We start from the raw sequence: 15,109 nt of genomic DNA, 5'->3' as shown, positions 1-15,109 counted from the left end.
AATAGTTAGAATATAAACAATATCAGTAAATGTGTATCTCCTGAACAGAGCTCCTTCTTCCACTTGAAGAACTCTGCTTCTTAACCCATTTGCCATTTATCCATTTGCATTATATCAATTATATATAATTGATATAATTATATATCAATTTTGATTTCTAATTGATATAATTAGATATCAATTATATATAATGCAATTGACCTGGCACAAATGTGTGTTTCAGTTTGAACCAAAATGTTTTGAGCCTTTTTCATTCCTTTTGTTTCACCTGACTGCAAAGTTTCACCAATTTGAGAAATTTAATTACAATCTCAGCCTCACACAGACAAGAAGTATCACTATTGCGCACCTTCCTTAAAATGTGTTTTAGCATGGTAGGAAAAACTGCTTGGCTCAAAAGTTGAACATCAAGAATAACAATGGTGGAGGACAAGTAAACACTAAAATGCCATAGTCTGATTCTTAACTATAAGCTTTAAATGTTACTTTTTTACTACAGTTACAGATCTCTGCGCGATTCCCCAGATTTTTCTCATTTCTTTAAAGTACATTTGTTAAACATCACATTTTCCTCTGGACTTTAAAGTGGTCTTGATTAATATTTCTTAAGGATTTGAAGAAATATCCTGAATTTCTCATACAAACTGAAAATCTAGACATCTCTCAAGTCTTATAATGTCTGTGGTCAATTTCTTAGACATGCCAGACATCGTTCCTCTGCTGCAGACACTGTAGGCCTTAAACATCTTTGGTTCCTGGTCTCCCTCTTTCCTCAAGATGGAAGCTCCCGCTGTGCATTATTGCTGTCATAGTTGAGCTAAAGAACTGAACAAGAAAAAAGAAAATGCTAAACTTTTAAATATAACTGAATAATTGATTGTGGCCTTTCAGGCAAGGTTTTCTGGTACGCATAGTTCAAATAAAAGAAGTAAAGGACTTACTGTGCTGGGTCATATTAGCTGGTTAATTTGTCAGGCTACCTGCTCAACTATAGGACCATCTGGTTAACAGATCTGGAGCATATTTTCCAACTTTAACGCAGCGTTACCTTAATATGAATGATGGGTGGCATTCTTTTAGTTCCCAAGCTGTGACTGTTGTTCACACCTAATAGCCCCCAAAAGTCAAATTGTCATTCTTCTCAGGGATAAGGATAAATCTTTTTTTTTTTCCAACAGCATTTCTGCAATACACAGAAAAGGGTACAATCTGCTTCCATACAGCTGGAGAAAACTCTGGTAGCTCACGCACATTGATTACATTCTCAGATGGGTTCAGGTTGGTCGGGATGGCTTTTCTCACTTTAATTAAAGAAAGTATCATCTGAAAGCTTCATTTTGTAGTTCCTTTGGTTATCTGTGACGGATGTTTTCACAGCTAAGTGTGACAAAAAAAATCAAAAACGGTAGAAACATGTTTGGAGGAAAGCACGTTTTCACGCCACTGCAAAAGTTGTTAGAAACGACACATGCAGGGCTGTCTTTTATTAAGAATTGTAGAAAACAGAATGGTAAATAATAACAGTGTCGCATAATAACAATAAACTGATTGTATCAAAAGTATGCGAGGAGCTTTTGAACACAGTGGCATGACACTGAAATTAGCATTAGAAAGTTATTTTCTGTGTATCCTTCTGACATTTGTGCTTTTTATTGTTTAGTGCTTTCATCCTGTGGATAAAATTTTGACTTCTCTTGTGAATTCCTGTTTTTGTTTACATTAAAGCTTGTATGTTTATGCCGATCTTGTCAGCTTTCAAGTTTTTAAGATATTTTCACTTTAAAAATGAAAATTGCTTCCCTTGCACTTGTTGGTGCTGCATGCAGTAGTGCATCATTAAAGGTTGTTTTATTTATTTATTTATTTTTTTCTGATGCCATAGTGTTCTGCAGTATATATGCTGAAGGCACTGAGCTACCCCTAATGCTGAAATCAGTGGTGGTCCAACACAATGGTGTTACAACCTTTGAAATATCCGCACAGATAACCTTCAATGAAAACCATTTGTAATCTCTCAGCTTGTGTTGTGTCCTCATCCTTGGCATGTCGATCTTGCCTGCCAGCCCAGACAGACAAACTTCTGGATAATTGATCTTGTTTTCCACCCCAGTCTGGGTTTTTCTGACAAACACAAGCCCCCAGCTGCTTCCTTGCTCGGGGCATCCGCCACGTTTTATGTGCTTCTGCAAAAAGAAAAAATCCGAGTGTAAAGTGTATCCAACTGAATAGATTAGCTGCTTATGTATGCAAAACGTGGCTGACTTGTCTGTATGAGACTCGACTCAAAGGATAAAACGGATGCGCATTGTTGTAGTTTTTGAAATTTAATCAATGGATTTTCACCCATTAGTGATAAATGTACTGTTGCTGAATATAAACCAAAGCCAGAATGTGCGCAAAGATGTTGGCTCAGCACGAGAGAAGCCACAAAAATTGGATTCTTTGTGATATTTGCTGCCTTGATGAGATGTATAGGTGTGTAAGGGAGAATATAATGTTGGATCGGCATGGTGCGGAGACATATGTCAGCCCCTGTGGATCCTGGGACAGCAGCCAAAGCAAGAAGGCGAGATAATAGAAGGGAGCAAGCTCGGTAATCAAATGGAGGACAGGAGAGAATCACTTATCACTTACAGAACAATCAGCGAAGCCTATCTTTTATTCGCCAGCCTAATCAATGCTGTCGTCACTTTGGTTTATTGCATATGTAATGCCAGAGTATTGACTCGGAGGGTGTTTGCAGACACAGCAGATTGTGTGTGTGTGTGTATGTGTGCCGGGATCCAGGCTGCTCCCCTCACATTGAAAAGCATCTAAATGTCTCCAAACTCTGCATGTTAAATGCATTTGTTAAGCAAGGCAACTGACCCTGATTTTGGGTGTGTTTACCTTATTATTCTAAGCGTCCCTTATTGCTGTACTAAACTTTTATTGCTGGAGTGCTCAGAATATTGATAGTCTCTTTGGCTCACTTGTGTCTCATTAAAAATTCATGGGGATTTGTGTGGCGGTCTGGCTGCACGACAGAAGCAAACGAGAAGGAAAGTGCTCAACACGGTGGAACAAGACTGCCCTCTGGTGGTCAGCCTAGGAATCCATGTCTCAAGCCATTGAAACAGATTTGCTTCTTTTTTTCAAGCTTATTTGTTTCATCTGGATAGCCGAATGATAAAGCAGGCCTTGATTTATTTTTAGACAAAGTGGAATTAATTTTTAAAAGACAAATTTGCCTATTTTTCATAGACATTGCTTTGCAAAAGTAATTACACCCCCTAACCTTCTCCATAATTTGTCACAACTTGAGCCTATTTTGTTGGGATTTTTATGTCATAGACTAACAATAAATCGTGCATAATTGTGATGGGGAAGGAAAAGATCAATCTTTTTTGGTGTGCCTCTACCAATTTTGCACATTAAGACAATACATCTTTATAGCACATAAACATGGTTTGATTTAAATGGTCACCAGCTTTCGGAAAAGCAGGATTGATTCAGATGTTCAAAGCTTTGGATATTGTCTTGACCATATTACTGGTTTGCACTTTTCCACAACTTTGCTGGTCAGGTTTTTATAATTTTACCCTCTACTTTGCAGTTATTTTGTGTTCGTCTATTTCATAAAAGCACAAGAAAATATTTGGAGTTCCAGCATAACACAATGTTTATCAGGTCAAGGGATGAGAAAGCTTTTGCAAGGCACTATATCTCTGTTAAATTAACCTATTTCGTTCTTTTTCTTTTTCTTTTTTTTTTTTTAGCTTGCAGGACAGTGGTGCAGGCAGACATCGTGTTCCTGTTGGATGAGTCATGGAGTGTGGGTCAGACCAGCTTTTTCAGAGTTAAAGACTTCATCTCAGCCATCATGTCCTCCTTTCAGGACAGCGCAGTGGGAGCTGAGGGAGTTCGCTTCGGAGTCACTCTCTTTGGGGATGTTCCGAGGTAGTCGAGCATGAACCTCTGACACCATGTCAAAGACTTGTTTTTTCCTCTCGGTTGAGAAGTCATCTAAACAAGTTTTTACACACGCAGAAACCCCGTTCCTGTCTCCTGTTCCATCATTTCTACATGACCCAGTTTTGCTTCATGCCTTTGCTCTACAGGATGCTGGTTGCTTTGACAGACTACAGTTCACTTGAGGAGGTGCTCAGAACTGTTGGAAACCTCCCCTACGGTGGAGGATCGAGGAGGACGGGCAGCGCTCTCCAGTTCCTTGTAGATTCTGTGTTCAGCCCTGCCATCAGCCGAGATTTTACCCCAAAGGTACTGCAGTTCGTATGTTGAGACTAATCATGGGTAACTGCACTTGTCTGGTTTTATTTAATTGCTTGATACCTCCAACGTGCACATGTTTGACCACAAGTTGGAGAAAGAACCCGTTCGAGATGCCAATCCATGCTGCAAATGCGTGCATGCACCGTGCCCCGCATGACAGGAAATGACTTGCCAGGAGTCTGTATTTGTACTCCACAGGACACCGTGGCATAAACAAACAAAGTGGTCTACCATTTCACACTGCCGTGAATTTGATTAAAGCGTCCCGCTGTATGCTTGAAATAAAAATCGATCGCGTGTCTGCGGCTGACAGCAGATTTTCATCTGTTCGCATTGTCTTCTGTTTGGAGAGGGGTGAAAAAAAAAAGGGGAAATTTATAGATTTTCCAGCACAGATTCTGCATGCTCAATCAGGCTGTCAATAATGGACGACTTTCCAAATGGTTGTGAAAGTGAATCTGTAAATCCGTTGGTCATTGACAAAGATTAAACTGAGCGTCCCTCTAATAAGATAATACATCAGCACAGATTTAGTTTCATTAAGCATTATTTGCATGGTAACTTTTCTTGAATCCATGGAATTTCAAATGCGGTCTTGTTCATATCATTCCACTTAATATTCATTCATGTCTGCAATTCTGGAATGCATCACTCCAAAAAAGGCTTTACTTTGTAACGTTGCAACAGATTTTCTGGCACTGAGAAAACTGCAAGTAATTTCAACCCAGATCCATTTTTTTCCCCTCAGTCACCAAAAAAGACGACTTAACTTTTGCCATCTTTGTAAAGCAGAACAGGTTACCCTCTTAAACACACATTTTTCAAGTGTGTGCGTAAGAAAAGAACAGAGGAGGAGGATGAATTATTAAATTCTTCAGTCCGATCATTTGCTGAACAGCAGCTACATTCTCACACCGACCTGTCAGGCTCCTCTTCCTCACTCACACAGGAATAAAGTTGGAAAATTCAGTCTCTGTTGCAAATTCCTCTTCATCCATTTAGGTAATTTGTCTGTAATTGAGAAGTAAACCATGTCAACGCCGATGCAGGATTTGAGGAGAATAATCGATTTTCAATGGAGGCTTCTTATTTAGAAAATTTGCTCGGAGGGCAGATTTGGCGAATTAGTCATGCCAGCAAATAGGCAAAACAAAAATAAATTGAGTATACAAGTTCAGGGCAGATACACAGCTAATAAATCTGGATCACACTGAAATTTTATGCTTTATTATTGGCTTTATATTTCCCATTAGCTGTCTCTAAATGGTATTCTAAAATGACATTATTAGCATCTGAATTAGCATGAAAATGGCATAAATTTAAGGTGTGAATAAATATTCATAAACCTGTTAATATATTGCGGCGTATGTAATTTCCTGTCTCTCTGTAACACAGATTGCTGTTTTGATCACAACCGGACGCTCGGATGACCAGGTCGACCTTGGAGCCAAGGCGGTTGCAGACAGTGGGATTACACTCTTTGCAGTAGGTGAGTGTGAAAGTAGGCATTGAGAATTCCTTCAACATCCCCACTGCAGCAACCAACTTCAGATTTTATCTGTGCTCTGCTCGTCTGTCGGGTGTGTCTTGTTGTTAGACGTTCATGTCCCATGCATTTGAATTTGTGTTTTCGGTGTGGGTATTTGTTTGAATGTGTTGCGTTTCTTATTTAGAGGGTGTACGTGTGTATTTATTCGTACTACATAAACTTAAACTCACATTTGTTAAAGTCCACTTCCTGATACTCAACTTGGCCCTACGCTTTCTTGCTCTCATCCTTAACTTTTTATTTTTTTTCGTCCTGCCCGCTGCCATAACCAAAGAAACTTAATTCTGAGGCGACAGAATTAAGGTGCGGTAATTACTGCTCATTAGCGGATGGTGCGCTAATAGCAGCTATTTTTCATCAGGAGATTCAGTGTGCTTCATCTGCACCTCTGACACAAGAGTTCTCTGCTCCTGTTCATCAACACTGCATCAACAAGTACTTAATTAGAAGACTAGCATAAAAAAAATATTTCATTCACATTAATAATGCATATATTTTAAAGTTTTTCAGGACGTACTTTCACTAACTTAACCCCAAAATGCTTATGCCTTGAAATTGGTGGTGTAGAGTATATGACTAGTTCTGTGCGTGAATGTGTGGATTATTTAATGATCTAATATGGATTACTCAACATGCATTTCCCCTACCAGTATGTTGTTTCTCTTTCCAGTGCCAAATTACTGAAATCAAACCTGTTGAGTTGACACAATTATAAATATCTACTCATAATTCTGTTTCCCACAACCCCTTTCCTCCCATTTTTGTCTTTAATATTAAGGCGTAAGAGGAGCCGATGTGTCCGAGTTGAGAAGGATCGTTTCTGAGCCCTTCGGGGAACATCTTTTGGAGTGCGCAGACTTCTCTCTCCTGGAAACTCTCCTTCCCAAACTGTCCCGGAGGTTATGTTTCAGTGCTTCTGAACCTCCACGACCTGTAAAAACCATCCAGCCAAGTAAGCTTGTTCCACAAATGCCATCAGTGCTTTTACCTTTCATATATGATTTTTGTGAGCTGCAAAGGAAGTTGTAACTGCTGGACCTTGTTTCAAATGTTTTCATCTTTCAAACAGATTCCATTTGATTAACCAAGGAGAAAATGATTGGAAAGAAGAAGGAAAAATACATATTTTAGAAAAATCTTTAAGAACAACCTAAGTCAACACTCTGAAGTCTTTTGAAGCATGTCTGTAACAGCTGCATGCGTTTAGAGGCTCTAGTTTAACAAGTAGTTCTAGCTCCGTCATATTTGATGGAGGCCATCTGTAAACATTAATTGCAGCATCTTGCCACAGACTGGCACAAATTTGAGTAGACCATTTTAACACATGAATTTGCTTTGATCTAAACCATGACTTTCTTGCTCTGGTCATAAACCTCTACCAGGATGAACCTCTACTCTTTTTTTTTTTATTTATTTTTTCATTTTTTTATATTTTGGAACCTTTAACTTTTTTTTTTTTTAGACTGGCAAGCTTTAATCTGTTTGTGTGTCAAGCATACTTTTCCTCTTTACGTCATCTGCAGGTGAGCGGCACGTGGTTGGTCCCAGAGACTTGCAGGTGAGTGAGCTGGCCCACAGCTCCTTCAGGCTGACGTGGAGCCAGGCTACGGGGGATGTCACTGGATACCGTCTCCTGGTCACACCTCTCAGCTCCAGGGGACAACTCCTGCTCAACCAGCAGAGGCAGGTGAGGGATGGTCAGGATGCTGGTGTGCAGTGCACCCCGTTTCTGCCTTTCATTCTTTCCTTTACTTCCCTTCATTGTCCTATCCCTTCCTTTCATGCCTTTCCTTCATCTGTTTTAACGCTTTCTTCCTTCATTACATCTATCTTCTTTCAATCCTTTTTCACTATTTCTTTCCCTCCTTACTCACTTTTCTGTTATGTTTTCATACTTATTATAATAAGGATGATAATCTATATTTTTATCAAATGTTTATGTTTTAAAATATGAAAGAGGACGAAATTGTAGTGAAGTTCTGGAACTTCAAATAAAAAAAATGTGCTGTAATCTTTATTGATGACGTGAGTAAAGATTACAGTAATAACAAACATGTATGAATATTTAATAAATGTGGATCCCAGAAATAGAGTAGCTAATCTTGTCAAATTAACAATATGTGATCAGTAGAACTAGGAAGTTGCCAGCAAATCCTGAAATCGCCTGAAGTTTAATGAAAAAATACATTCATAATACATTATATATATATAGACATTTCTCTAATTGAACTGCCTCTGGATAATTGCTGCGTCTTTTTCTTTAGAAGTCTTTCCACGTCATCTCATGTTGCTTTGCTCTTTCTGAGACACAATTCTTTGATTCATTTTTCACTGATCGTCCCTGTTGCGTAACAGCTGGATCTGAAGGCAGACGTGAGCACCGCTGTGGTGACAGAGCTCAGTCCGAAGACGGAGTATTCCCTCACCCTCTACGCCGTCTACCCAAACCTCATCGGCAACTCTGAAACACTCACAGTAAAAACAAGTGGGGCTTGTACTTCAGCATATATTTATCCGTTTAAAGCCTTCGTTGTTTTTATTATTACTTTGCTGTTCTGCTGTTCTCTAAGCAATGCACTTCTGTCTTTAGCTTCGTTGCCCAAAGTGTCAAACTTCCGCGTTATCGAGGAGGGCTTATTTTCTCTACGTCTCGGATGGACTCCTCCTCTGGGAAAGCTCAATGGATTCAAGCTCTTTATACCTAGGTGTAAGTTGACTGTCGGTATGACTGGCTTTACAGATTGCATAGCAACAGTGCTTTTGCAACAATTGCAAACATCCCTTAAAACAAGATAATTTAGACAGTGTTTTTGTGACTCAATTGGCCTTTATTAATTTGTAGCTGGACAGAAAAGAGGACAGAGAGAGACGGGGAAGACGTGCAGTAAATGTCCCAGTATTGGGATGGGACATTATTGTCCCATTAACTCTGATTTACTTCTTCATCCCTGCTGTAGAAAAGCATCCCTACAGCATGATTCTGCCACCACCACATCTCATCATTAGGGTTGGGTGTTGAAGATGTTGTGAAGTGTTACTTTTTGGCTCCCATAGTGTAGCATGTAGGCTAAAAAATTACATTTTGGTCTTCTGTTATCAAAGCACCTTCTTCCTTGTGTTTGCTCTGCCTCTTGTGTGACCTGTGGCAAACTGCAAGCCGATTTATATTGAGATTAAATTAATCTCGGGTGAAGTTTATTGGTGAATTATACAACTTCTTAAGGCTTAATTGGAATAGGTATCACTGACATAATTCTGTTTCATTTTTCTAATGCTCTTCAGCCAACAGACCAGGATTAGCATACGAGCAGCTGCTTCCTGGAGTCATCTCTTCTCATGTGATTGACGGCCTGGAAGAAGATAAAAAGTATACCGTCAATATCTATGCGGTTTACCCCGAGGGACCCAGTGAACCAGTGTCATTAGTGGGAAAAACATGTAGGTGTCACATTGAAATAAAGTGTTTATCCAACAGGAAGAAATAAAAATCTTCAGTATCATCATGTTTTGGGGAAGGCATATTTATTACTTGATTGCAATTCATCATAATCAGCTTTAAAAAAAAAAGAGAATATCTAGGAGAAAGTCAATTCATACACTTATTAGAAGAAAGTAAGCACCATTATGTAGTACCTCAACATTTCCATAGTAGGGGGGTATTGTACTAAAAACAATCTGCCAGTAGGAACGCAGCCTGCATGAGATCTCAGCGTCTGCATACAAAAGTGGATTAAAAGATTTTGAATACATTTTTTTTTGCATGAATTTCATTAGATTTTTATTAAATGATTTCAAGTTTTTTTTAAGCTTGTAGGATAATTAAGACTTGTGAATAAAATATTGCATTAACCTTTGAAAATGTTTTTTGTATGTCCTTGAAATGTCGTTAACAGTAAAATTAGTAGCAGTCAAACAATTCCTGGTCCAGAATGCCACTACAGATACTGTCCAAGCAAGGTGGGAGTCGGTCAAGGGGGCAACAGGATACCGTCTGACATGGGCATCCCCAGGTACTGTAGCCTCTCTGTATTTTTAGAGAACACTGGTACACTGTGTGCTGTGTCACTCCTAATAATCCATTTTTCATTCTGGAACGCTCTTCTTCTGTCATTGTCCTGCAGATGGCCACATAGAGAACATCAACCTTGGGGAGAACTTCAACTTCTACATGATCCAAGGCCTGAACTCAGGCTCCGAGTACGTCGTCACAATCAACCCCATCTTTGGAGACACCGAGGGACCCGTCACCACCAACAAAGTCAAAACATGTAAACTAGCTATGTTAGATGTTATTGAATTTAGGTTTACGCGACTCTGCAATCACTAGTTTGCATTTTTGTACACTGTATGTAAATATCTCATCTCAGCTGTATGTTGCTGACAAATATATTCTGCATTTAGTCGTTCTTTTTTTTTGTTTCTTTCAGTGGAAAGCAGTGCTGTTCAAACTCTGAAGGCTTCCGCTGTAAGCACGAATTCAGCTGTTGTGTCTTGGAACAGCGTCCCAGGGGCCACAGGATACAGGCTGGCCTGGGGACCCACCCCAGGTACTACCTGTGTTTTGTGTTCCCAAACTTTATCATACAACCCCTGAGTACTCTTTACTAGAATAACCACAAGGTTAAATACTTCCTTACATTGTTTCTATATTGACACGATGGCAACGTTAAAAAAAAGAACGCTTAGATCAGTGCTGCCATCCAGAAGCTTGTTGGGAAATTAAAATATTTTTGGGGGAAAAAAGGAAATTATTCAGAGTGTTGTATAATACCAAGTGGGAGGGAAAGAAGTCACTTGGGGATACTGTACTTGAAGGAAAAACTAAAATATTTATTTTATGTTTAGAATTTGCTGGTCGAGATCGTCCAAGGCAGTTGGCTTTGAACAGCAGCACCACAGAATACAAGCTGAAGAACGTGGCTCACGACACAGAATACGTCCTGTCTCTATACGTGCTTTTTGGGTCCGCCGTCGGGCCTGGCATCTCTGCAACGTTTAGAACTTGTGAGTACTTCCACTGCATTTCTCTGGTCCCCGTGTTGTGAAACTGGCACGCTACAAATCACAAGTTGCAGCTATGGATGCTGTCAGAGTTTACTCACAGCATGCAAAATGTGGCGGTGAAAGTGTTTGTAATAAATTAGTTTTGGAACACTGCTTGATTGGCATGGCCACGATTGATTGTAACTTTTGGCATAAGACCTGTTCAGATTCTTGGATGACCAATCCATGCCAACATGGATGAGCTACGACTGCTGCTAAAAGGCTCCTCCATGCAGCACTGTGTGGAACCAGATTTGTTGGCACCACGATAACAAACCCCTGTGATCTCATCTTGGATGTTTTTCATGCTCAGAGCAGTCAGGATATTCGTGCTCCATCACGTCTTTATTGGGAACGCACTGTGATCTTAAAGCACCACAGAAAACCCCCCTTGTTGATCTCATTCAAATTCTGGCTGATTTTTAATAGTTTGGTCTTTTTCCAGTGTGAAACAAGGAGGCCTTATGAATAAACATGGCAACACTGCCTATAAACTCTACATTATGTTATGCTATTAATTATTATTTCCTTATAAATATATCCATGCATATTTTGGTAATGGCGCCCACACATGGCAACCCTAAAGCAGCTACTTGATGAATAGAATAAACTTGATCTTTCATGAAAAAGAAAGCAGATGAAACGGAAGATAAAGTCAATGTGATCATTTTCATAATCCGTGGATGTTTGGATTATTTTGGTTTGGTATTTTTATTTTATTTTTTTATGGTGCTTCATTCACAATTCACTCGTTTGCGTTCAGATTATTGGCTCTTTCTTGTGTTCTGTCCCTTACATGTTGCATTAGATTCTCAAGTGGGTGATAATCTTTAGTTTGTTTATTGAGATTTTGTTGTTTTCTAGCGGCGCTCCCTGAGTTGAGTCAATATGTACTAGTCACAGGTCTTGTTTTTCCCTCACAGCTGCAGTTCGTTCAGTTGATTGGACTCACCTGCTTCTCATGGCACTGATTACATTCTTCATACAGTTTCCTTCACTATTGCATTCCCATGGTTCCTGGTTCTCTTGTTTGTTTTTTGGCAGCATCCGTCCACACCCCTTCTCTGTGATTGGAGGGTTCCTTATCACTGTTTTGCGTCCAACAACCTATGAAAAAAGTCTAAAAATTACATTTTATTTTCATTAACTGCCATGAATTGCTATACTTGTCGAAACCGCTGGACTAATCTTGGTGAAATAAATATGATAAATTCGTAAGTACCATTAAATTAATTTAAAAAATGTTTTGTGTTCTCAATGTGTTAATGCTACTCTTTTACTTTCTCAGCTCCTTTAGGTTATGTGTCCAACTTTAAGGTGACATCTTACACTAGTACCTCCATAGCTGTGGAGTGGAGTCCTATTGTTGGAGCCACAGAGTACAAACTTTCTTGGTACACAGGTGAGTCATTTAACCTTAAATATGTATTTTGTGGGCTACTCTGCCTAATTTTTTAGGAACTGTTTTTATTTCCCTCTTACAATTATCTCTGGGTCAATGTTTACAGATGACGGCAAACCACAGTTCCAGTATCTAGACCGAAGTGTCCTCTCCCACCAGATCAAGAATCTTATCCCACAGTCCACTTACACAATAACTATCCGTGCAGTGTACGGCAACTCGGAGGGACCAGATATCTCCTTGTCCCAACTAACATGTATGAAAGAAAAGCAGAGTTTTTTCTCATTCTACAATTAATTTTTTTTCTGACCTGTGAAGTTGTGCATTCACATAAGTTCTGTAATTTCCACTTTAAATCCCTATATTTTTATAAATATTTTCCTTGTTGCATTAAATTTTATATCAATGAACAAGAAAGTAGTTTCAAATCATTATTTTAATAAAGACAAAAAGCTATTTAAACCAATCTGGCCCCATGTGAAAAAGTACTTCCCTCTTGTCACTGCAACAAATCTGGCAGGTTAAGTGCAATTTGATAAAATGAGTTCAAACTTTGATGTAAACGCATCTGTTTTCAGCTGCAGTCTCAGAGTCGGAGCCTATCCAGCCAGTGAGGGAGCTAAAAGTTGTGGACATTGGGGTAAATTCCTTCACATTGTCTTGGAAGAAAACACCAGGAGTTTCAGGATACAAAATCTACTGGATTCCCTTTCTTGGTGAGAACTTGCTTTAAAAAAAAAGTCAATTTGTCTACTAATTAGTAGACTATGCATAATCACCTAACTTGCAAAGGTTATTATAGCATAAAATTAATATTCTTTTTGTAATTGAGTCATTTTGTGCATCTGTTTTGGTTGCAAAAAGAAAAAAAAACAGTTAAATGTTCACATTCTAGTCTCCTGCACCTCATCATGTTAGAGTTTCAACCGTGTAAGTGTTCACAGCAGTGAACCTGCATGCTAGCTTCTAATTATTTTTTGCTCTAGGGGGTAACGAGAAATCCCAAGTGGTACCTGCTGCTTCCACAACCTTCACCATGGACAACCTTCAGGAGAGCTCGGCTTATAAGATCCAGGTTTCCCCCATGGTTGGTGGAAGAGAGGGAAGTCCTGTCCTGGTCACTGCACGAACACGTGAGTTCTCAAATCCCATTACGCCGAGCAGAAATCTGTTGCCTAATGTGTCCACACATCTTGACAATGCAATGTGCATATTTTAAATTAGGAGGAAATTGTATCAGAAGGCAAAAACTTTGAAGAGGCATCTCTTTAACAGTCAGACTTTAAGTATTTTTATTATTTAACTTCTGCATCTGTTTTTGTAATTTTGTGATCTAGTGGATCTTCCAAAAGTGGAGGGGTTTGCTGCCCTGAACACAACTGAGAGCAGCGCAGTTCTGAACTGGACTCGTGTAGCAGGAGTCTCTGGGTATCTTCTCTCTTGGAGGCATATTTCAGGTCAGTGTGTCGATTACAAATGTTTGTTTTGGGATTACTTACTACACATTTCAGTAAAACCCAAGAAGGTAAATTACCTCTGCTAAGTAGAGATCTGAGAACTGAACCAATTGTAGTTTTAAAGTCATCATATGCCTCAATAGTTTCTGTAAAAGTGTGTGTGCTGCATTTTAACATAAGGATAACATACTTGTGGTTAAATTTTCTTGATAAATGATTATAATTCCTTGTCAAAAAAATTATCTCAATTAGATATCTATGAAATGATTTGATTGGTAGAACACCGTTTAATGACAGTGTTATTAATTTCTTGATGAATAAATGTCACTGATTTGTTCTTCCTGTTTTTAGTGTTGGAGACAAAAACAGAAACTCTTGGTCCTGCCTTCTCATCCTATAAGATCAGTGACCTGCAGTACGGCAGGACATACATTTTCTCCATCAGACCTTTGTATGGCGAAGTGGAGGGGCCTATAAGCACCATATATCAGAGAATATGTAAGAATTTACACAAATAATTTGAACGAGCAATCTATGAAGCTCCATTTCAGATTTCTGTATAAATTTTATATGCAGTTGAAATATAAACCTTGCTTTTGTTCTGTTTTTGCATGCGTCATTATGCAATTTTAGAAACGCACAAAAACATTATTGTTGAGCTCTATAGATTAAGGAATAAAATTGTAGCTTCATTACATTTATATAAAACGTACAAAACATAATTTTGACTTAACACTGCAGAATTTCATATCTTACTGAAGTGCAGGTCCTTCTTTAGTTTGACTTACCTTATAAGTAAAAATGATGGTTTTATGAATTTCAGTAGGGCAGAATGATCCTGTGAAACCAGGCCAATTTGTTCCAGCAACTGTGACGCTGAAATCCCCTCGTGTCACAGCTGGTCCCAACACTGTCGTCATCGTCAACCCAACCATTGCTCAACCAGCCACCAGAGACACTGAGCCCCCCATGGCTGCACCACCAGCTAACTCCATAACTACTAAAAAGCCTCCAGTCCAACCCAGTGTCACTAAGGCCAATGAAGCTGCAGTCACTTCCCTGAAAGTATCCACAGCCTCCACAAAGTCAACAGCTCCACCACAGCCAGGTATTTCAGAAATGCCGCTCTCAGTCTGTTTAATATGTGAATATCAAACATCCATGTGTTGGGCATGTCTTCTCTGTTTCATCAGTATGTGGGAAGGCCAAAGCAGACATAGTCTTCTTGGTGGATGAGTCGTCAAGCATCGGCGTTAACAACTTTGCCAAGATGAAAGACTTCATTTTCCGAGTGACCACTTACTTCCCCGTTATCGGCGCACACGGCACACAGGTCTGTCGCTCAGTGAAATTGGTCTTGTTCTCTCTTTTGTTGGCTTGATGAGG

General features: G+C 39.2%; 1 protein-coding gene across 3 annotated transcripts in view; it reads left to right on the top strand.

Annotated features, from left to right (window-relative positions):
* Positions 1-15,109, top strand: part of col7a1l (collagen type VII alpha 1-like) — a 56,050-nt gene that overhangs the window by 1,019 nt on the left and 39,922 nt on the right. For 2 of the 3 annotated variants that reach the window (XM_016677667.1, XM_016677665.1), the window contains exons 2-21: positions 3,759-3,939; positions 4,101-4,260; positions 5,668-5,761; positions 6,600-6,773; positions 7,345-7,508; positions 8,177-8,306; positions 8,412-8,528; positions 9,104-9,259; positions 9,715-9,831; positions 9,943-10,089; positions 10,249-10,368; positions 10,667-10,825; positions 12,153-12,266; positions 12,373-12,522; positions 12,845-12,982; positions 13,253-13,399; positions 13,604-13,723; positions 14,075-14,221; positions 14,547-14,831; positions 14,917-15,056. In XM_016677667.1, coding sequence (XP_016533153.1) covers positions 3,759-3,939; positions 4,101-4,260; positions 5,668-5,761; positions 6,600-6,773; positions 7,345-7,508; positions 8,177-8,306; positions 8,412-8,528; positions 9,104-9,259; positions 9,715-9,831; positions 9,943-10,089; positions 10,249-10,368; positions 10,667-10,825; positions 12,153-12,266; positions 12,373-12,522; positions 12,845-12,982; positions 13,253-13,399; positions 13,604-13,723; positions 14,075-14,221; positions 14,547-14,831; positions 14,917-15,056 — 2,960 coding nt within the window. The remainder of the gene's footprint in view (positions 1-3,758; positions 3,940-4,100; positions 4,261-5,667; positions 5,762-6,599; positions 6,774-7,344; positions 7,509-8,176; positions 8,307-8,411; positions 8,529-9,103; positions 9,260-9,714; positions 9,832-9,942; positions 10,090-10,248; positions 10,369-10,666; positions 10,826-12,152; positions 12,267-12,372; positions 12,523-12,844; positions 12,983-13,252; positions 13,400-13,603; positions 13,724-14,074; positions 14,222-14,546; positions 14,832-14,916; positions 15,057-15,109) is intronic. The other variant, XM_016677666.1, reaches the window with a different exon arrangement.

The sequence above is a fragment of the Poecilia formosa genome, unplaced genomic scaffold, assembly GCF_000485575.1.
Source record: "Poecilia formosa unplaced genomic scaffold, Poecilia_formosa-5.1.2 Scaffold159, whole genome shotgun sequence".
Taxonomy (NCBI): domain Eukaryota; kingdom Metazoa; phylum Chordata; class Actinopteri; order Cyprinodontiformes; family Poeciliidae; genus Poecilia; species Poecilia formosa.
Note: the sequence above shows the minus strand (reverse complement) of the source record. Positions and strands in the feature narration are given on the sequence as shown.